This window comes from Equus asinus, chromosome X (genome assembly GCF_041296235.1).
Source record: "Equus asinus isolate D_3611 breed Donkey chromosome X, EquAss-T2T_v2, whole genome shotgun sequence".
Classification (NCBI taxonomy): domain Eukaryota; kingdom Metazoa; phylum Chordata; class Mammalia; order Perissodactyla; family Equidae; genus Equus; species Equus asinus.
This window is the reverse complement of record NC_091820.1, coordinates 76,167,654-76,191,400: the sequence shown is the minus strand read 5'-3', so window position 1 is coordinate 76,191,400 and position 23,747 is coordinate 76,167,654. Positions and strand designations below refer to the sequence as shown.

The 23,747-nt window shown below is 33.9% G+C and overlaps 1 protein-coding gene across 7 annotated transcripts in view; it reads right to left on the bottom strand.

Moving 5' to 3' along the window:
* Positions 1-360: 360 nt before the first annotated feature.
* The window catches only part of PCDH11X (protocadherin 11 X-linked), a 664,017-nt gene continuing 640,630 nt past the window's right edge, over positions 361-23,747 (bottom strand). For 5 of the 7 annotated variants that reach the window (XM_044763830.2, XM_044763832.2, XM_044763833.2 and 2 more), the window contains one exon: positions 3,392-4,104. In XM_044763830.2, coding sequence (XP_044619765.2) covers positions 3,530-4,104 — 575 coding nt within the window. In that variant the 3' untranslated portion in view covers positions 3,392-3,529. Of the gene's footprint in view, positions 4,105-23,747 lie in introns of all 7 variants that reach the window. The other 2 variants (XM_044763834.2, XM_070502551.1) reach the window with 1 other exon arrangement.

Here is a 23,747-nt window from a genome sequence, read left to right as displayed (position 1 = left end):
TAGTATTCATTAAACATGTATTAGGAAATATACGCACTTTCAGCCTTAACATAAACAATAAAAAACTAATGTTGAATATACATGTGGGCGAAACTTACTTAATTTTCCCATGACTGGAAAAGATTTTTGTGTGTGTGTGTGACATGATTACATTGTAAGGACTGCACAGTTTGTGATCTTTTAGTCTATTTTTCTCCATTTTAATGAAAGTGTGTGACAAGTATTAGTCTGGGAAGGCAGAGGCTCTTCAAAACTGTCACCAATACACAATAGCACTAATCATTTAACAACCATTTTTTCTAACCAAATTTACATTACCAAAAACAAAACATTAAATAACTAAATGAAATTACACAAAATGTACTCTCAAATTTATTACATTGTTTGTATCATATGTAAGTTTGTTTTTAATACATCGACACAGTATTAGCTAAAATTTGAAGATAAAGTTCAAGAAAAAAATGTGTATGCACATAGCATATAGGATACATAGTGCTTGAATACATACTTACAAACGTGGTATATTAACGCTATAGCTAGTAAATTAATAATCACATGTAATTGAACATGGCCACAAAATAGAATAACCAGTCTGACTGAATGTATTATCATCATACTCGTCTTTCAATTTGAAGTTTTAATTTCAAACTAAAATCTTTCTTTTTTCAAGGGAAATATTTTTGATTGATGGTAGAATAAGACTTTTTGTAGGTCCAGGACTAAAGTTTTGCATGTCAGAAGAGCCACCTGTGAGCTTTATCAACCTAGAGCTCTGTCCATCCATTCAAAGAAAGAATTTGTAATGTGATGAGAAAGATCTCATCGGATCTGAAGCCTTGGAAGTTACAGGTTGCCAAGGCCAGACCTAGTGGAAGCTTAGAAAGAGAATGCGTAGGGGAGAATAACTGGGCTCACACCCCTTGCCTCTTTGGCTACTTCTAGCCTGCTTCCATTCAAAGCCTCTCTGGTGCAAACCCAGAAGAGGGTGCCCAGTCATTTAATATTCTAAACACAATCTAAGTCTGACTATGTAATCAGAGTTAGAAAGGGCAATAAAAGCATATTTGTTCATTCCTATATCTCTAGGAAAGGTATCAAAACTTCACGAATTTTTAGATATGAGGATTTAAGAGCCACCCTTATAACTCAATAAATCACACTACCAGAAAAAAATTCTCAAATATCTAACTTGGGTTCCTATTCTGATTTTCACTAACATAGATGGTAACCATTCATATTCTTGACACATTATTTAATAGTCTTTCAGTTTCTCCTTTTTATCTGCTTTTTATTTATTTATTTTTGTGTGTGTAGATCTTAACTAAAACTGTGGAGAGGAAAAATGTGGAAATAACTAAAATAGAAGGAAAAATTCTGACTTACATTATCTTTGCAAGCTTTTAGAGAAAAAGCATTCTAAAATCTACTGGAAGCGCTGATTTTGTCATTCTGGGTTTATCTTCCCCAGGTTTACAATCTTCATCATCAACAATAGCAACAATAATATTAACACATATACATGGTCATATTTCAATAAACTTTCAAATATCATCAGTCCTTCAGAATTTACATGCACCTGGAATACCAGTACACTCCAAATCCCTTTGAACATTAACAAAGATAAAGGAGAAAAAGATTAATAATATTAATTAATTTGAAATTTCACTAATTAAACTCTAGTAGTTAAAAGTTAAGAAGTTATTCTACACACCAAATCCAATATGATTTAGAGAGCTTCACAATGGGAACAATATATTCTCAGAACGCTACGTAACCTGCTGGGCACATGAAGAGAAGCTTTCTCAACATTCAGTGGAAACCTTCACCAATGAAATTATACATTTACCACAGTTTATATTACAACATTTACACACAGTTTAATCATAAATTACATATCTTCAAGTTACACATTACAAAGTCTACGTCTAATTTAATCAAGAATATTCACTCCCCCCCACCCCAACTAAAACATCAATTGTCTCGTGGTTTAGTGTAATACTGAAACAAGACATTTTCTCAGTTTTGCTATGGAGGAAAATTAAGTTGGTGGTTTTTCTGTAAATTGGTGAAATGTGCACATAGAAGATCATGGCCAGTTAAGAGGACAAAAAGGGAAAATTAAAAACAGACAACAGAAGGAAACTAGTGTTCCCTTGGAATACTGTTGTATTCTTTGCTTAGAAGGACATATTTTGTTTCATATATGAGATTTTGTTGGTTTTTCATATGTGTGTTTATTGGGGTATTTCTTATCCACCCCAAGACGCAGTCGTGAACCTCATTTCTCCCTCTGCACATCTCCTTAAAATTCTGTACTGTAACACGTTTGATGTAGATTTATATTTACGTCTCTTGGAAAGTTCCTTCCTTTTATCTTGTTATCAGTGGTTCTCTTCAGTAAATTGAGCTAGAATGACAAAAATCCCTTAGTCTTATAGGTTTAGTATGTGGTTATATATACAGTTATATTTATTTGTTTATTCTTTTTACTTAACATCTTTTGCTATCAGCCAAGTCAGCTGTCAAATCAACATTTAAATCTTCCCGATATTCTCTAGAAAACAGCAGTTTACAGTCGCAGCTGTAAATGAATCCTGCACTGAATACGTCCACCTTCCTTGTGAATTTCTAGGCTGTTATATACAAATTCCAGAAGATGAAGGTCCAATTAATAGTGGAATACAGGCTTAACATGGCAGATACAATATGATTTCTGATGCACTTTACACTAAACTACAAAGGTGAATTTAAAACAAAAAGAGGCCCTTGTTAGCTGATAGTTGCTTAACTTGGGCACAGTTATTGCACTTCAGTGTCTCGAACTCTACTAAAGAGTAGAGAAATAGCTTATCGACATAAATCTGTACAGTTTATATATGTTCTTTACTGAAAACATATATACAAATTATATGAACAATATATTCTTGAAATAAAGGTAGAAAACATAAAAACACAGGTAGACAAAAAATGTAAGAGATATTTACACTCCCTAATGTGCATTTTTGTAGAAAGACTAACAACACGAAACTGGAGACAAATGTCAAACAAAAAGACAAGCAAATGCTACTGTACTTATACCTTCTAATGTTATCTGAACAAAAGTTTAGATGAACTAAAGCTACTCCTGGAAAATCAGTAATTTGCTAGTTTTCCATTTGCTACATACTGGGTCCACAAAAATCAGAATGGAAAAAATCAGTAATTTTGCACATGTTGGTAAAAATGAATGAAAAAATTTACAATGCATCAGAAATAATATATGCTACATATTGATATCTGTCATGATAAGCCTTTCTGTACAAAGGGGTGTAAATTTTTTCTTTTCTTTTTAAATCCACATTCTGAATTAAACAAATTGTAAGTTTATTTTTAACTTTTGACTAAGGGTCTAGCTCTGACTTTATCCTGGTATCTGTTTCTATTTACATAGATATTTACAAACCTAACAATTTGGAATATTCATTGAAATTGGATCTTAAACTTTGATTATATACATCCTGTTGGAAAATGTGAAGTAGCCATGTTAGCCTTACAAGGGATGTTCTTCCATAATAGGAGAATCACCCCTGGAGGATTTGCCTTGTTGCCCTGGGGTGAAAGTTGTCAAGGGAATGACTTTAATTGAATCGTCACTAGGATGAAGTCTTTCAGACATGGTGTAAAACTGAGATCTTGTACTACTTTGCACTCCTTGATCAAGAGAAAGTAGTCCATCAGGTCCAGCACCTTGCCCCCAACCTTGCTGCAGACCCATTGGTGGCCGTGCAGGGCTGCGATGGAGGGCAGCAGCCTGCGCTAGAGGCGAACTGTGGTGGAGAGCAGAGGCCTGTGCTGGTGGAGGGCTGTGGCACAGGGCGATAGCCTGGGTCACCGGAGGACTGTGGCAGAGAGCAATGGTCTGTGTCACTGGAGGGCTGTGGTGGCGAGCAGAGGTCTGCGTCAGGGGTGAGCTGTGGCATAGAGCAGAGGCCTGTACCTGTGAAGGGCTGGAATGGGTCAGAGAAGCCGGCATCCAGCAGGCATCGGAATGGCCCAAGATGAGACATTCTTGAGTGCAGTTGTCCGAGGCCTCTTCCACAGTCGGTTGAACAGTTATTTCTGCAGCTGTTAGGGTGGGAAACAAATGATAAAATTTATATTCCAAACACATACTTTATTAGCTACTTAAAATAAATCATATTGTTACAAGAAAAGTTAATTATATATAAAGATATCAGAGACTTCCAATATTTTCACAACTGGTACTTGGTTTGTCAAGAAATAATTCCTAGAGAAACATAAATAAGCAGGAGTGGGTGGATGGGATCTCATTTTTATAATTAAGATACTCTGGCTAGTCTCCAAATGTAGATATTTTTAATTGTGTTTGTGACTATAAATGGAAACTATGGTCATTCATCTATACACACAAGTCAGTTGAAATACGGCTCCTAACTAGGACAAAGAGAGGACATGAGTAAAATGAGTGGGAAAACCAGTCATAGAAATATATGATGAACTAACCAATTATAGCTAATCATTTGGTTAAGAATCTAATTAATCTGAGAATAAATCTAAGAATAAATTAGGTTAATTTGGAAACATAGTTTATTGAACTTTAAGATATGCCTTTTAGTTTCAAGAATGAAATATAGCTGTAATTATCTCAAAGATAAATGATTTCTGTAGTCCTCATTTTCTGAAATCATGACAAATCAGAGTGTAGTAAATCATAAACTATAGATCCGAAGTGTTTAGCTTTAAACTGTAATACTTTCTAAAACTTTATAAGGTTTCTGTAAAGTTTTCAAATGTCAATAGATACCAACTGTCAATAAGTACACCATACAAAGACCAGCAAAATAGAGTAGCTATAGCAACATAAAAGCTGACTTTAGAGCAAGAAATGTTTTTAGCTGCAATAAAGGATATTAGCATAATAAAAAGGTCAACTCTCTAAGAAGACATAACAATCTTAAAAATTAAAAATAGAAATTCATGATCCTATAAATGCTCAACAGGACATAGAGTCCGTGTCATTATTCCATCACTTCTAAAACCAAAGAATAAGACATACAAGAACTGACTCTCATTAAGACTAATCTTTTCCATTAAATAACCATTTACTTTTCTACATTTAGAGGACACTTAAAAATGTCCCTATGACATTAACAGTTAAAATATCTTATGCTTTTGCACAATTATATTTGAGAAGTAGGAAGGTAGAGTTTTATGTATTTGAGGTGATATTGTCAGAAAAGCATGCATGGAAATATATGGACACACATACAACTATACTTTAAAATGAAGTTTAATTTCCTGGTCATCAGAAAAGCAACTCATCTGCTAGCTTTAAATTTTGCAACAAACGAATACATCATAATTTCAACATTGGGTCATTTGCCTATTTCTGACAAGCAAATGATACAAAGTCATTTTCACTGAGAAGGGAGATGATTTATAGACGTTTTAAGAGCTTTATTGAGATATAATTCATTTACCATAAAATTCACCCATTTAAAGTGAACAATTCAATAGTTTTTAGTATATTCACAGAGTTGTGCAACCATCATACAATCAATTCTGGCACATCCTTATCATCCCAAAAAGAAACCAAGTACCCATTAGCAGTCACTGCGTATTTCCCCCCAAACTCCACAGCCCTAAGCAATGATTAACCTACTTTATTCCTCTATAGATTTGTCTATTCTAGACACGTAATATAAATGAAATCTTTTAAATGGAGTCTTTTGTGACATTTAGAATACCATTTTTAAGGTTCATTGATGTTGAAGCATGTATCAATACTTCAATTTTTTTTTATTTCCCAAGATTATACTTTGTGTGGATATACTACATTTTACTTATCCGTTCATAAATCGACGGACGTTTGGGATGTTTCCACTTTTTGGCTATCATAAAAATGCTGTTATGAACATTTGTTTAAAAATTTTTGTGTAGACACAGTCATTTTCCTCAGGAATATATGTAGGATTGGAGCTGCTGGGTGATACGGCAACTCTATAGGTTTAACTTTTGAGGAACTGTCAAACTGTTTTCCAGATTGGATGCACTTTTTACATCACCACTGGCAATGCATGAAGGTTCCAGTTCCACTCACTTTCTGCAAAAATTCAGCTTGGATTTTGATAGGGACTATGTTGGATCTGAATATAATTTGTGAAGTATTGTACTTTTACAATTTTAAGTCTTCTGATCTTTGAACACGGGATGTCTTTCCGCTTATTTAGACCCTTAATTTCTTTCAATAGGATTTCAGAATTTTCAGAGTACAAACATTGTACTTCTTTCGTTAAATTTGTTTCTAAGTATTTTATTCCATTTTGTTCTATTGTAAATGGGATTGTTTTCTTATATTCTTCAGATACATTTATTGCTAGAGTATAGAAATACACTCGATTTTTATATATTGCTCTTATAGCCTGTAACACTGTTGAGCTTGATTATTAGTTTTAATAGATTTTTAGTGGATTTCTTAGAATTTTGTATATCAAGATCATATAATTTGCATATAGAAATAGTTTTACTTCTTTCTTTGCAATGTGGATGACTTTTATATCTTTTCTTGTCAAATTGCCCTGGCTAAAACCTCCAGTACAATGTTTAATAGAAATGGTGGAAGCAGACATCCTGTGGCTTATTCCTGATCTTAGGGGAAAACATCAAGTATTTCATCATGAAAATATTTTCTAATTTCTCTTGTGGTTTCTTCTTTTACCAATTGATTATTTAGGACTGTTTTGTTTAATTTGCCCAAACTTGTTAATTTTCCAAATTTCTTTTTGTTATTTATTTCTAATTTACTTACATTGTAGTCAGAGAATATACTCTGTATGATTGCAATTCTTTCTTTATATTGAGTCTTGTTTTCTAGCCTAGCATATAGTCTGTCCTGTAGGATGCTGCATGTGCTCTTGAGGAGAATTGTTCTGCTCTTGTTGAGTGGAGTGTTCTACCGAAGTCTATTAGTTCTAGTTGGTTTATAGCACTGTTCATGTCTTCTATTTCCTTATTGCTCCCTGTCTAGTTCTTCTATCTATTATAGAAAGTGGAGTATTGAAATCTCCAGGTGTTCTTGTTGCATTGTCTATTTCTCCCTTCATTTCTGTGAGTTGTTGCTTCGTGATTTTGGGGGCACAGTTGTCAGATACATATGTGTTTATAATTGTTATATCTTCCTGATTATTTTGCATTTTATGATGATAAAATGTCCCTCTTTACCTCTGGTAACATTTTTTAAATTATTTCATTGAGATCATATTGGTTTATAACATTGTGGAATTTCAGGTACCTGTCACTATATATAAGTTTCTGTATAGACTGCATCTTGCTCATCCCCAAATAGTCTAGTTTTATCTGTCACCATACATATGTGCTCCTTTACCCCTTTCACCCTCTTCCCAACCCTTTTCCCCTCTGGTAACCACTAATCTGTTCTCCTTATCCATGTGTTTGTTTATCTTCCACATACGAGGGAAATCATACGGTGTTTGTCTTTCTCTTTCTGGCTTATTTCTCTTAATATAATACCCTCAAGGTCCTTCCATGTTGTTGCAAATGGGACAATTCTGTCTTTTTTATGGCCGAGTAGTATTCCATTGTGTGTGTGTGTGTGTGTGTGTGTGTGTGTGTGTATTTACACATGGCACATCTTCTTTATCCATTCATCAGTTGATGAGCACTTGGATTGCTTCCATGTCTTGACTATTGGGAATAATGCTGCAGTGAACACAGGGGTGAAAAAATCTCTTTGTAATGTTGATTTCCTGTTCCCACCCAGCAGCAGGATCACTGGATTGTGTAGTATTTTTATTTTTAATTTTTGAGAACATTTCGTACTGTTTTCCACAGTGGCTGTACCAGTCTACATTTCCACCAACAGTGAATGAGGGATCCTTTTTCTCCATATCTCCTCCAACATTTATTTTTTGCTTTGCTAATTATAGCCATTCTGATAGGTGTAAGTTTTTCTTCGCTTTTCCCTAATAATTAGTGTTGGTGAGCATCTTTTCACGTGCCTATTGGCCATTTGTATATCTTCTTTGGAAAACTGTCTGCTCAGATTCTCAGCCCATTTTTTGATTAGGTTCTTTGTTTTTTTGTTGTTCAGTTGTATGAGTTCTTTATATATTTTCTAAACCAACCCTTTGTCAGATATATGATTTGAAAATATTTTCTCCTAGTTGGGGGGTTATCTTTTTGTTCCGTTCATGATTAACCTTTGCCTTGCAGGAGATTTTTAGTCTGACGTAGTCGCATTTGTTTATTTTTTTCTTTTGTTTCTCTTGTCTGAGTAGATTTGGTATTCAAAAAGATACTGCTAAGGTTGATGTCAAAGTGTATACTTCCTATATTTTCTCCTAGGTCTTTGATAGTTTCAGGTCTTATATTCAAATCTTTAATCCATTTTGAGTTAATTTTTGTGTATGATGTAAGATAATAATCTACTTTCATTCTTTTGCATGTGGCTGTCCAGTTATCCCAACACCATTTATTGAAGAGACTTTCCTTTCTCCATTGTATTTTCTTGGCTCCTTTGTCAATGATTAGATGTGCAGAGATGTATGGTTTTATTTCTGGGCTTTCAATTCTATTCCATTGATCTGTGTGTCTGGTTTTGTGCCAGTATCATGCAATACAGGCCTACCTCAACAAACAAGAAAAATCTCTAAGTAATCTTAAACTACACCTAGCAGAATTAGAAAAAGAAGAACAAACAAAGCCCAAAGTCAGCAGAAGGAGGGAAATAATAAAAATTAGAGCAGAAATAAATGAAATAGAGACTAAAAACACAATAGAAAGAATCAAGAAAACTAAGAGCTGATTCTTTGAGAAGATAAACAAAATTGACAAACACTTAGCCAGACTCACTAAGAAAAAAAAGACAGTAGGCTCAAATAAATAAAATTAAAAATGAAAGAGGAGAAATTACAAAAGATACCATAGAAATACAAAGGATTATAAGAGAATACTATGAAAAACTGTATGTCAACAAATCGGATAACCTAGAAGAAAGGGATAAATTCTTAGAATCATACAACCTCCCAAAACTGAATCAAGAAGAAATAGAGAATTTGAATAAACCAATCACAAGTAAAGAGATTGAAATAGTAATCAAAAACCTCCCCAAAAACAAAAATCCAGGACCAGATCACTTCTCTGAAGAATTCTACCAGACATTCAAAGATTTAGTACTTATCCTTCTCAAACTATTCCGAAAAATTGAAGAAGATGGATCCTTCCTAACTCATTCTACAAGGTCAACCATTACCCTGGTACCAAACCCAGAAAAGGACAACAAAAAAAGGGAAAATTCTGGTAAAATTTTTAACAAATTTGTTTTTATTTAATTGTCTGATATTAGTGTAGTCACTCTAACTTTATCATGGTTTCTGTTTTCATGATATAACTTTTTCTACCATTTTATATTCAACCTATTTATATCTTTCAATCTAAGGCCTGGATTCTGTAGGTAGACATTTGAGTTTTATTTTTTTATTCAGCTGACAATTTCTGCCTTATTTGGGTTGTTAATCCATTCATTTTTTTTCTCTGAATTTTTGCTTTGTGGTTACCATGAAGTTTGTATAAAAGGTCTTATGGATAAGATAGTCCTTTTTCTGCTGATAGCATCTTATCTTCATTTGCTTATGCAAGTTTGGTCTTTTTCCTCTTCTGCTTCTATGTTTTTGTTGTCACAAATTATCCCTTTTTGCATTGCGAGTTTGTTACCAAATTGAAGTGATTGTAGTTATTATTAATGTTTTCTTTCCCTTTAACCTTTAAGTTATAATGAAGTATTTACTATCCTGTGCTGATATAGAGTTGCAACTTTCTGATTCTGTCTTTTTATCACCTTGCTCAAAACTTTGTATGACTTTGCCTTTTCACTTCAGGTAGGAGAGCTCCTTTCAACATTTCTTGTAAAGCAGGTCTGGTGGTGATGAACTTCCTCACCTTTTGTTTGTTTGTGAAAGCCTTTATCTCTCCTTCATATCTGAAAGATAACTTTGTTGGATAGAGTATTCTTGGCTGACAGTTTTTGTCTTTCAATATTTTGAGTGTATCATTCCACCTTCTCCTGGCCTGTAGAGTTTCTGGGAATAAATCTGCTGATGACCTAATGGGGTTCCCTTGAGGGTTCTTTGTTCCCCCAGCCACTGGCTGTCTTTAATATTCTTTCTTTGTCATTGACTTTTGACAGTTTCATCATCACGTGCCTTGGAGAAGTTCTTTTTGTGGTGAGATAATTGGTTGTTCTATTAGCTTCATAGATTTGTATATCCAGTTCTTTCCCCAGGTTTGGGAAGTTCTCAGCTACTATTTCTTTAAATAAGTTCTCTGCTCCCTTCTCTCTCTCTTCCTCTGGAACATCAATTATCCTATGTTACCCTTTCTAATGGAGTCAGATAATTCTTATAGAATTTCTACATTAAAAAAAAAAATCTTAGTTCTCTCTCCTCTTCAACTTGCATCATTTCTAGGATTTTATCTTTGAACTCATTAATTCTCTCTTCCGTATGGTCTGCTCTATTTCCAGTGTTTTCTAGTGCATTCTTTATCTCATTTATTGAGTTCTTCATCTCCAGAATTTCTGTTTGGTTCTATTTTAGAGTTTCGATCTCTTTGGTAAAGTATTCCTTTCATTCATTTATTTCATTTCTGAGCCCATTGAACGGCCTTTCTGAGTTTTCTTGTGGCTCATTGAGTTCTCTTCATGACAGCTATTTTGAATTCTTTATGAATTAGATTACAGTCTTCCATGATTTTATGTTTGGTTTGTGGAGAATTGTTATTTTCTTTTTGTGATGTCATGGCTTTTTTTGGTGCTTGCTGAGTTATTCTTCTGCCAGTGCTTTTGTCATAGCAAATAATTTTCTTACTTATGTACAACTTTGTTTGTTTGGATTCAAACTTTTCAACTGTTTGGAGAGTACAGAGGCCTTTTTTTTGTTCTTCAGTAGGTGATACTATAGCACTAGTTTTTGGTTTCTCTTACCTGAGCTGCCTCTGGCTATATTTGAGGATCTGCATGTTCCACCCTCCACTGCCTCTATTTGGGACATCACAGGTACTCTCATTATCACTGCCTGTGTCTCTGGGGGTCACTGATGCTTTGCTGTTGCTGATGTCATGGGGTCACTGGCTTCACCACTGGGGGCACAGGCATGGCTGATATCTCCACTTCATCCGGGATCACCTGGGTCAGAAGCTCTGCTGCTGTGGTGGGTGGAGAAGAGTGAGGAGGGAGTCAGGTTCACAGGGCACCACCTCTGCTGTTGCTGGTTACCTTGTGGCCACAGGCATCACCGTAATTGGGATGTCAGAGTCCTGTGCATGTGTCTGCTGCTGCCACCTGGCTCTGAGTCACAGCTGGGGGCCTGAGATCATGGGGCTCCACAACTGCTGCTGCTCTGCTTCCAATGGCTGCAGGTGCTACCACAGCTGGCCAGCCAGAGTTGCGTGTTTGCCTCTGATGCTGCCCACTAAATTCTCTGGTGCTGGGGGCAGCTGGCTCAGCTGCCACTGCCAAAAGTCTAGGGTCCTGGGCACCACCTCTGCTTCCCCCTCAATTTAGCCTCCTCTTTGTAGTCCAGTCCATCCATCTATGTATGCACCAATATGTGGATCTCTGGTCTCCTGGTGTACTGGGCAATGTAGCCTTTGTTGAGTTATGTTTTACTTGCTGTAGATTGAAGGGGAAAGACTAAGGGATCCTCTCACACCACTGTGATGAAATCTCCTCAGTTAACCCATTCATTTTTAATGTTATTATTGACATAGTGGATTTATATCTATCATTTTACTTTTTGTTTTCTATTTGTTTCATGTCTCTTTCTGTTCCTCTATTTCGCCTTTCCAGCTTCTTTTATATTAGGTAAACACTTTGTAATGTAATATTGTAACTCTTTTAACGTTTTTTCAATGTATATGTATATATAATATGTAATGTCATACATAAATATGTATACATATACACACATGTGTGTGTATGTCAGTCTCTTACTGGTCTCCAGGGCTTGTGATCTTAACTTAGAATTACCTCAAGAGTTATTATAAGTTAATTCCAGTGAGAGATATATAAATATTACTCCTGTACACCTGTATTCACTCTTCTCTGTATATTTGGTGGTCTAGTGGCTAGGAATCAGCAGTCTCACTGCCACAGCCCATATTTGTGTCCTGGTCAGGGAACCACACCACCTGTCTGTTGGTTGTCATATTGTGGTGGCCATGTGTTGCTATGATGCTGAAAGCTATGTCCCTGGTATTTCAAATACCAGTAAGATCACCCATGGTGGACAGGTTTCAATGAAGCTTCCAGACTAAGACAGATGAGGAAGAAGGACCTGGCCACTCACTTCCAAAAAAACTGGCCATGAAAACGCTGTGAATAGCAGTGGAGCATTGTCTGATACAGTGCCAGAAGATGAAAGGATGGTGCAAAAGACCATATAGGGTTTCACTCTGCTGTACACAGGGTGACTAAGAGTCGGAATCAACTCAACAGCACTAACAAGCAATATATATATATTGCATCTATGTATGTTACAAACTCAATAATACATTGTTAAAATTATTGCTTTATGTATTATTTGTTATAATAGAGCTGAGAAAAAAAATGAGCAAGAACCTAATTATAGATTTTGTTTTGTTAACCTTCCTATTTGCCATTTCTGGTTCTCTTTGTTCATTTGTTCCCGTGGATTTTTAATTACCATCTGGTGTTGTTTTGTTACTCCAAGTCAGCTTTGCTCCTATCCACCTCCTTTGTGCTGTTAATGTTATATGCGTATAATTTAAATAATGCTACTGTGAACATGGGTATACAAATGTCTATTTGAGTCCCTGTTTTCACGTGTTCAGGGTGTATACCCACAGATGAAATCACTGGGTCATATGGTAATTTTATGTTCAATTTTTGGGGCAATCCCCATATCATTTTCTAAAGTGGCTGTACCATTTTACATTCCCACCAGTGATGCATAAGGATTCCAATTTCTCCAGATTCTTTCTTACATTTGTTATTTTTTGTTTTTTATAACAGCAGTCTTAATGAGCATGAAGTGGTATCTCATTGTGATTTTGGTTACCATTTCCTGAATGACTAGTGATGCACAGCATCTTTTCATGTCCTTATTGGCCATTTGTATACTGCCTTTTGGGAAATGTCCATTCAAGTTCTTTGCCCATTTTTTTTTTCAGGAAGATTAGCCCTGAGCTAAGATCTGCTGCCAATCCTCCTCTTTTTTACTGAGGAAGACTGGCCCTGAGCTAACATCTGTGCCCCTCTTCCCCTGCTTTATATGTGGGACGTCTGCCATGGCATGGCTTGACAAGCAGTGGAATAGGTCCACACCCAGGATCCTAACCTGTGAACTCTGGGTCTCTGAAGTGGAACATGCACACTTAACCACTGTGCCATTAGGCTGGCCCTCTTTGCCCATTTTTTAATTGAGTTGTTTGGGAGGTTTTTTTGGGTGTATGTTGAGTTGGTAGAATTTTTATGTATTCTGGATATCAATCTCTTATCAGATAAATTATTTGCAAATATTTTCTCCCATTCTGTGAATTGTATTTTCACTCTTCTGATAGTGTCTTTCCACATACAAAAGTTTTTAATTTTGATGAAGCCCCACTTATGTATTTTTTTCTTGTAGTGTCTGTACTTTTGGTGTCATAGCTAAGAAATCTTGCCAAATCCAAAGTCATGAAGTTTTTCCCATCTGTTTTCTTCTAAGATCTTTACAGTTTTGGCTCTTATATTTAAGTCATTGATCCATTTTGTGTTAATTTTTGTATAAGGTATATGGTAAGGGTGCAACTTCATTCTTTTGCATGTGGTGCAGTTTTCCCAGCACTACTTGTTGTCCTTTAGCTTCTTAATGGTAGTTATACATATTGCCATTCATATCTTTTCAGAATATCTATTGCTCCAATATTTAAGTAAGGATCTGCCAATTTAAGAAGTCTAATTTGTTAAGAACTATCAACTTTCTAAATTCACTTGCTATCATTCTGTCTCTAGTTAAGCATTAGCACTGACACATAGTCTTTAGGAGGACAGGTGATACTTCACATAAAATGTCTTCAAAAAACATGGTGGAGCAATGTAATATTATTGTTCAAATGATATTTTACTATAAAATTATAGAAAATTCAGTACATTTCTAGAGCTTCTCTAAAAAATTCACCTTGACAAGAATCCAAAATTTCTTTTGTATTTCATCACTCAATTCTAATTGATTCATTATGGAAATAGAACCTCTGTCAATTTCATAGCAAAGTTTTGATCATAAATAACCAGAAACTTATTGATATTATTTGTCCTAAAAAACTCTCTTTTTGCCTTTAAGTAATGGGTATTGCTATAGTTAATAACATTTATGAGTTTTAAAAAACCTATTCATGAGCTACAAGATGAAATCACATACCCAGAGCTACTAAATGTAATTCTTAGACACAGTTTGGCGGATAGGAGATTAATCACAATATTTGTGTGTGTGTGTATGTGTACAATTTATAAAAAAATCACATCTTTAGCTAATGTTTTTAATCTCAGTAATTCAGAATATCTTGGTGAAAATCCTAGTTTTCATTAAAACAAGTTCATGATAAACTTCACTGTTGTATATCTAGGTATATAAAAATCTGCCAACTATTAGTGAATCAATATTAAATAAATATACAAAAAAGAGAAGTGCAATGAACATTCTAAGAGTTTTTATTTGAATGAATGCTGCTAAAATATTCTTTTAAGCATATTTTCTGCAGTGGACTATACACTCTCCTTTAATATTATTGACACCATTTAGTGAGTTTAACAAACTATTTCCCAAAGAGATAGCATGAGAGAAGTACAGATTAACTAAGTGCAAGTTCAAAATTGCATGCATTGCGAATTTGTGTTCTAATTAATTACACTTACAACAACATTCTCTGAGGGCTTCTGTAACTCATTAATAACATTTAACTTTGAAGAAATGAATATCCTTCTTTGGGAAATACATTATCCTCACACAGCACGAAAATACCCTGTCGATATCACAATAGTCTTCTGCAGGGAAAATGTCATGTAGTCAGATAGTTGATCATTTTATCTTGTTGAAAAGGCAACTTGAACTAAAGGTAAGATTTAAGTGATGGCCAAGAATTCTGCCAATATGAACATCAAGCGGGTATCCTAGGAAAATGGAATATACAGCAGTGTAATAAAAATACCTATTCACAAAGAATATATTGCAGAGAAGACTGTCCTAGTATCTCTCTTTGGAAATCACTTACAAAAGACTTGACACCATCTGCAGTTGTTGAGAAGGAGTGAGAAAAAAATGACAGTATATTAAAATCTATTTTTAGCACAATGAAATGAAGATCACTTCTAGAGTGTAATTCATCTGTTCTGTCTCAGAGAGAAAATGTGCTCTTATGAGGTTAAATAAATTCATTTGGACAATCTTTTCCTTCATTCTAAATGCTTACACTTATTTGACCTTTAAATTGCTTTTGAGAACTATCTATTAACTCATATTTATTTAATTGGCTGATATATAATACGTGATTCAAGAAATAGAAGAGCAAATCCATGCTTTCAAAATTCAGATATCAAGTTTGTAGATGTGATTAAATGTGCTCTGGTGATGCTCCCTATCATTCTCTAACCTTTATCAATTTGAGGACAAATGCATATTTTATAGACCTTTTCCTTAGTGCTATCCCAAAGTTGATTTGAATGTTCATTATACAGAAATCTCCAGTCAAACTGTTTCATTTAATGTATCTGTTAACCTCTGATAGCGAATTTCACATGATAGAGGTCTTATACAGATCACTTGATCAGTGTTCAAAGCTGAATTCTCATGAAAAAGAATGAGATACTGTTGTGAATTTGCTTTGATCTCTCTTTCTCTTGCTCTTTCAGTAGCTTCCCAATTGTAACACTGAAGATTTTAAATGTTATGTTTTAAGGGATTATCAGATTGTAACTGATACATTCATTTCAGCAAAAAATTTTACTGTTCTGCATAGTTCATTATTTGATCTTCTCAAGCCAATAACGGAAACATACAACTTGCCTATTTGATTGACAGCTCAGAGCTTGGTTTAATGTGATCCAAATGCATAGTAAAGGTATTTGAAACATTCAGTCCAGATTTTAACTTTTTAGAGTTTTGTGTAACTTAAATTTCCACTAATGTTATTGAAGATAATATGTTGTAACTCGACAGCTTCAATCTATTCATGTAAGTAAACTAGCCAGAGCAGCAAAAGAATACACTAGAAACAAATATCATAAGATGCACGACCTTATTTTTACCTATCTCTCCAATATCCACTGGGAATTGTTGGGAACAAATTGAGTAAAGTGATCATCACCAAGATAGTAATTTGGGACCCACAAGGGTAGGCAAACATCTGGAAATTGGTGGGATTGGAACACTTACTATGAAAATATCATTAGAGTTGGCTACCTTATATATACAAATATAGCTATACTTTATGTTCATAAATAATGTTTATTCTACACCAAACCTTTAATCTATCCGTGGTTCCATAATCATGTTTTAGTTTCAAATTTTAGGCTCCCAAGTGTTTTATTCCTATATAAATTCAAGTCTAAATTAAATAAATTGCCTAGCTTAACAAAGAGCAGGTTTTAAGTTAAGCAAATTCTTAATATAAACAATCTTGGATTTCATTTAGAATAAAATGATGAAAGAAGCAAAATGCTCACACAATGAAATGAACTGCCCATGATTACACAGATATTTTTCATATTTCAAAATACTGCACATATGTGAAACCATAGCTCACGATACTAACAACCAACAAACAAGAAGAAGCAACTTTCATTTGCTATGGCATTTCTGATTAGTCAACAAGTGTAACACTTCCTTTGTTATCAGGTTATTGAGATCTCAACTAAATGATGGTGACAACCACCTTACACTGGTTCAGTTAACAATATCCACTAAGAAAAGTGTTTCTTTACCCTTTAAAAACAGTAATTGATGAAAATAGCAATTCAGGCCTGGTATAAGCAAAAAAGTCTCTGAATTACCTCAGAAACCAAAACTAATGTCATGTTTATATTACCAAATAAATTTTGTTTGATGTCTATCTGAAATACTTTGAAAAAATTCAAACTTATTTGTTAATATGAATTGATGTGCGTTAATAAAATGCGTTATGATATCTTTCATTTCAAAATTCTGAGACGTATTGATCTGTATCGTGTGAGTGTAAAATACTTTTTAAACATCCAAATTTCTCCAAGACTAAAACGGAATGCACATAAATGCCAAACTTTTAATTACCTTGTCCTTTCATATTTTATCATATTATTGAAATAGTGCACACGACCTTCATGAAGAGACAATGACAATTTGGTGCAAAGCATTATCATGCTAGGAGTGTTGTGATGCAAAGTGTACTACAAAAGGCATTATTTGTATTTGGCTTTTGAAGTTGGAAAGGTAAACATTTCTTTTATTTTTTTCCCCAGGGAGTAGGGGGACCTTTTTTTATTATCTTTTGGAAGTTCAATTTACAGCCTGAACTTAGCACTTAGTGAAGTCCAAAGCAGAGCAAGACCATTGCTTTTGGTATTACTTTTATAATTTTTAGGTCAATGGAGAATCTATCAGACTTATAGATTCTCCTTTTGGGAGCTAGAGAAGGTGCCTTTTGGTATATAGCCACAGATGCTATGAAAAACACATAGAATTATTAATGACCAACAAATGTAGCCAATGCCATACATCCAATAATCTGGGCCTATTTGTGGGGATGAAGCAGGCTGAGTAATAACTATTGCTGCTCTACAAAGCAGGACGCCCGTGCTTATTTAGGGTGGGAAAACTGGGGCACAGCTGCCTTGCGCAAGAACTCATTTGGCAAAATTTTCACACTTCAGTTTTAACTCATTCTGCTCTTCTGAATATATCTTATGAGACCTAGAAATTCTTCTCTCCACTTAAAAATTAGTAATTCTACCATCATGAACTGCCCTTTTATAAATTCTGGGAGTTTCTTGCAAGAATGTCAGGTTCTTAAAGTAATGAGTTGTTTTAGAATCCTGAATCATTAATAATAATTGCTGTTCAGTTTATTTATTAGCAAAAGCTATTCCAGTTAAACATGTTAATACATGCTATTTCACAAACTCATAGGTGACTGTTAACATAAAATCATTCATGATATTTTAGAGATTCTTTTGGGCAAACATTTGTTCATAAATTTGCTGTCAGTTACTTATTCAAGTATTGTATCTGGCAAAAGCAAGAGTTAATGTTAATGAATAAAGAGATATATGACAATTGATATTTTAAAATGTAATTTATAATTTAAAAATATACCATTTAAATATGCCTTTCAACATAATCCACAGTACTGGTATCTTTGACTTTGACATAAAGAATAGCAAGTATAAGAAAAAATATTTTCAGACATGATGAAAAAGTACTATTTCATACTTAGTAGAAAACAAGAAAATACTGTCTATCGTATATAATACTATGACACATTGATAAAAGATGTACATAGAAAGAAAAATCAGATACCTAAATTACTTTGAACATTCCATTTAAATAATTTCATTTATATAAAATTGATTTTTGTACTGAAAATATATACGACAAAGTATGAGCTATCGCTATCATCGCCAATAATCACAATCCAGAGAAGAGAAAGAATGTCTTCCTCTTCTGATGCTCCCTGTATAGGGTGCTGATAAAAGCAAAGATAGAGCAGAGACACCAGCTAGTCCCACTGCTGGGATCACCTCTCGGTTATTCTGGGCTAGGATTTGGAAATGTCAAAGTATATAGTGAAACAAATGTGAAAACATTTAGGGCCGGCCCAGTGGCGCAGTGGTTAAGTTTGCATGTTTGGCTTCAGTGGCCTGGCAGCCCGGGGTTGGCCAGTTCAGATCCTGAATGTGGACCTACACACCGCTTGGCAAGCCATGCTCTGACGGGTGCCCCCCCATATAAAATAGAGGAAGATGGGCATGTATGTTAGCTCAGGGCCAGTCTCCCTCAGCAAAAAGAGGAGGACTGGCAGCAGATGTTAGCTCAGGGGGGATCTTCCTCAAAAAAGAAAAAATCAAATATAAAAAAACAGAAAAAAGGGAAAATATTTAATCTAAAGTAACTTTGAATAAATTTGTCCAAGTGTGAAAGAAGTCATGAAAACTTTCTCTGACAACGTTCTTACTCCTGTTACAGTGTCTGTGAACAATTTTCCATAATATAGGTGTGTAGAAATTAACTATTTGTGATCAAGTATTACATATTATTTAAATGCAATATTAAATGAATTTTGATTTATCTTAGCCAAACATAATGTATGTAAGCATTTATTCAATATTTTGCATTTTAATTACTTCCTGGTAACTCATTATTGTCCTGGTGTCAATATTCTGATTGACTTTGAGCAAGAGAGGAATAAAATGTTGCTTTTTTTTGGAAGCAAAGAATGCCTGGTACTTGTTTTTCTAGGTGTGCTTGTGTTGATTTCCATATATTGAAAAAATAATGCTTTATATAATTTTATACTAGTACTGTAAGTACATTTTCATTGATCAAGAGATAAATCTAATTGCTTGTCTTTATTAATGCAGATATAATAACTGTACTGTAATTGCACATGAAGATTTTTCCTTCAAATTGTTTTTTTAGGAATGGCAATTGGTGGTCGAAATGTATTAAGCATATTATATATTCAATATGCTATCTGAAGTTTTGTAATGAGGAGGCATTAGAACGTTTGTACAGATGTAAGATGGACAAGCAATGAATCAAATTTAGCCTAATGAATCATAACTTTGATGTTTTCACTGCAGGCAACTTGTATTTGAATTACTCTGTACAAGATTTCAAAGGTAAGTGTATGTGTTGTAAAAACATACAGAGAAGTATAGAATATAGTCCTCATGTACACAGTACTCTACAGCAAACTAAAATTTTAATTAATGTCATGGATAAATAAACTGTCATAATGTAATGGACCAATCTATATTACTTACAAAATGGCTGAAGAGAGGGAGGAAAAAAAAATGAGATTTCTTAAAATGTGTTTGATCCAAACATCCGTATGTAATTTATGAATGATAGCCAATTTAACTACTCCATTTAAGAGGAAGATAGTAAATAAGATATGGGTTGCATTAACAAAGCAAAATATCTTGTGTATGTGTTTGTAAAGATGGGGAGGGTGTGATTGCATTCGTCAGGATGGAGAGAATGCAACATCTATAGAGGACTAGGGATGATAGAATTAAGTGACGGAAAGGAGAGACATAGGTAGGGAGATTTGCAATGAACTAGTGTGAATAGTCCTTTAGACAGTTAATTGGGACCTTAAGTGAACAGAAAGTTCCAGAGGCAGTACTCTTTCTCCATTTAGGGAAATGAACCAAAAGTGATCTCTGATATATAGACACAGAAATAGATAAAACATGTGAATTGTATGTAGGCTGGCATATTGAGATGGAATATAAGGAAACGTTCTCTCAATTAAGCAGAATACTTATTTCAATACATTTTTTCCTGAAACTGTTTTTCCTCACTATTAACATGTATCCTCCTTCCCAAATACGGATTTTATTATACATACATACATACACAACTTAAGTGCAATTCAGTACATACACATGTACTTTCTTTTACTAAGTAAGAAAGAAAGGACTAACCCCATATTTTTACTCTGTCATTAACTCATTAGGTTTCCTAGTGACTCAGTTGCATGTAGGCTATAACAAAGGACCCGCATTTACTCACTATAGCAACAAACCTTTGGTTTCAAAACAATTATGAAGAAGCCAGATCTGTGATATTGCTTTTACTCCTACCACCACAAGCTAAGGTACTTTGTTTACTATGTAACTGGGTGAATTACATAGACATATTTCTGAATGTTAAACCAACCATGAATTCCTGGGATACAACTCATTCCCTGATACATATCTGACTTTTTATATATTGTTAGATTTTATTTACTAACATTTGTAAAGACCTTTTGTATCTATATTCATGGAGGATATTTCTGTAGTTCTTTCATTCTTTTCTTTTTTTTCCATAATATCTTTTTCTGGTTTTTGGCATCACAATAATGCTGGTCCCTTAAATGAGTTGTAAAGCAGTCTTTCCTCTTGTATTTTCTGAACAAGTTTCTGTAGAATTGTTATCCTTTCTTCCTTAAACATTTGCTAAAATTCACCTTTGATGCCATCTGGGCCTGATGTTTTCTTTGTGGGAAGATTTTTATCAAAAAAGCAAATTTCTTTAATAGACATAGAACTATTCAGATTATACGTTTTCTCTTTGAGAGAGCTTTGCTGGCTTGTATCTTTCAAAGAATGTGTCTAGTTCTTCTAAGTTGTCCAATTTTGGGGAAAAATGTTGTGTATAATTATTCTCTTATTATTTTTTACCCTCTGTAGGATCTGTGATGTCTCTTCTTTTGTTCCTGATATTGATTACTTTTGTTCCTTATCTTTTTTTCTTGATCAATCTAGCTAGGGGTGTATCAGTCTTATTAAAGTTTTCAAGGGATGAGCTTTTGGCTTGGTCATTTTCTTGAATGTTTTTTTCTATTTTGTTGAGTTGTGCTTTTTTCTTTATTATTTCCTTCTACTTGTTTTGGGTTTACTTTGCATTTATTTTTCTAGCTTCTTAAGGTAGTATCTTGAACCTTTAATTTTCGACCTCTTTTAAGTATTTAAAGCTATAATTTTTCCTCTAAGCACAGCTTTAGTTAGTTGCATCCCATTAATCTTTATATATTGTATTTTTATTACAATTCAGTTTGAAATATTTTCCAACTCTTTAATTCTTCTTTGTCTCATGGAAGTATGTTGTTTAATTTCAAATATTGTGATTTTTCCTAGCTATATTATTGTTATTTATAATTTAATTCCATTAAGGTCAATAAACATATTCTGTGTGCTTTCAATCCTTTTAAATTTATTAATATTTGTTTTATGGTCCGGGGAATGGTCTACCTTGGTAAATGTGCTATGTGTGTTTGGAAAAAAATACATATCCTGCAGTTTTAGGGTATAGTACTCTGTATATAAGTATCAAGTAAGTCAATGTGATTGCTTGTGTTGTTTGGATCCTCTATTCATTGCTGATTTTTTATCTACTTGTTCTATCAATTGCAAAGATAACGATGTTAAAAATCTCCTACTATTTATGGCATTGTCTTATCCTCACTTTAATTCCATCATTTTTGCTTCATGTATTTTGAAGCAATTAAGTGCATATACATATATGATTGATAAATCTTCCTAATAAATTAACACTTTTATAATCATGAAATAGTCTTCTTTATCTTTGGTAATACTTTTTGTCTTGAAATCTATTTTCTAATATTAATACAGGCATTCTGACCTTATATTTACTGTTCAAATGATATATCTTTCCCCATTCCTTTATATTCAAGTTCTCTGTATCTTTGTATTTAAAATGTGTCTCTTCTAGACAGCATGAAGTTGGATCTTGCTTTCTGCCTTTATTTGAAGTGTGCACTCCATTAATATTTAATGGAGCTATTGATATGGTTTAATTTGGTTTCCCATTTTATTATTAATTTTCTATTTGTCCTCTTTTTAATTTTTAATATCTGTTCTGTTTTTCTGCCTCTTTTGGATTATTTGAATTTTCTAGATTCCCATTTTATTTATTGCCATTTTAGTTATATGTCTTTCAATTTTTCAGTGATTACTCTAAGAATTAGAACATATATTCTTAAATTTTCACAGTCTGCTTAAAATTAATGTTGTGTTATTAAAGAAAAAATATTATGACACTTGTTAAAACTGAAAAGAAGTCTTTATTCAGGACTATTGCCATAGGTGTCAAGACAACCTCAATAGGGCAGAGAGATTGAGCTCAACTCCAAATACAATAAAGACAGGTGGGGATTTATAGCCAAGGAATAGAGTGAGGGGGAGATGAGTAAGTAGATGGAAAATTAACAAGAGGAGACATCAAAGGTAGGGGATTCTTGCTAAACCAAATCAACAAAATTCTTGCCGAAGGCAAGCCAGGGTGATCAAACATCAAAGGTGTGGAATTCTCTCTAAACTGAATTAGCAGGATTCTTGCTAAAACTGGACTTGACAGGCCAGAGACAAGGCCCAAGGATGAGTCTTAGTTAAAAAGAGGACTCAGAGGAGCCTGTCTAAAATTTGGTCAAGGAAAGAGGCTTTGTCAGTACCACTGCCCATCAAATGTAGCGACTTACTGTGCTTACTATAACATATTATTTGGAAAACAGGTACCAAAATATAGAGTATTAAGCAAGAAATTGTAAGCTTTTACACATAACAATGTTTTTCAACTGCCCACTTTGTCATTCTTCTACAGATTTCTTCTGGAAGAGACTTAAAGCACACTATTTCTTTATTAAAGGAAGAAAATTGATATTGGAGAGAAAGAAAAGTATTTGATGAAAACTGTTCTGATAATTGAATAAAGAAAATCTGAAATATATTAATTATATTTATAATTTAAATAGAATATTTAAATTGTCTATATTATTTCGTCACATTTCTGGGCAGATTGAGCAATGGCTCGTTAATAACAGCCATAATATTAAATCCTACAGGCACATTACAAGAAAGATGCTATCATATTATTGTAGTTAATACAAATATGACAGTTAACAAAGAGTATTCCAAGACCATGTTCTTATATTCAACCCAAAATATTTTAAGGGTTCTTCTTAACGAAGGCTGC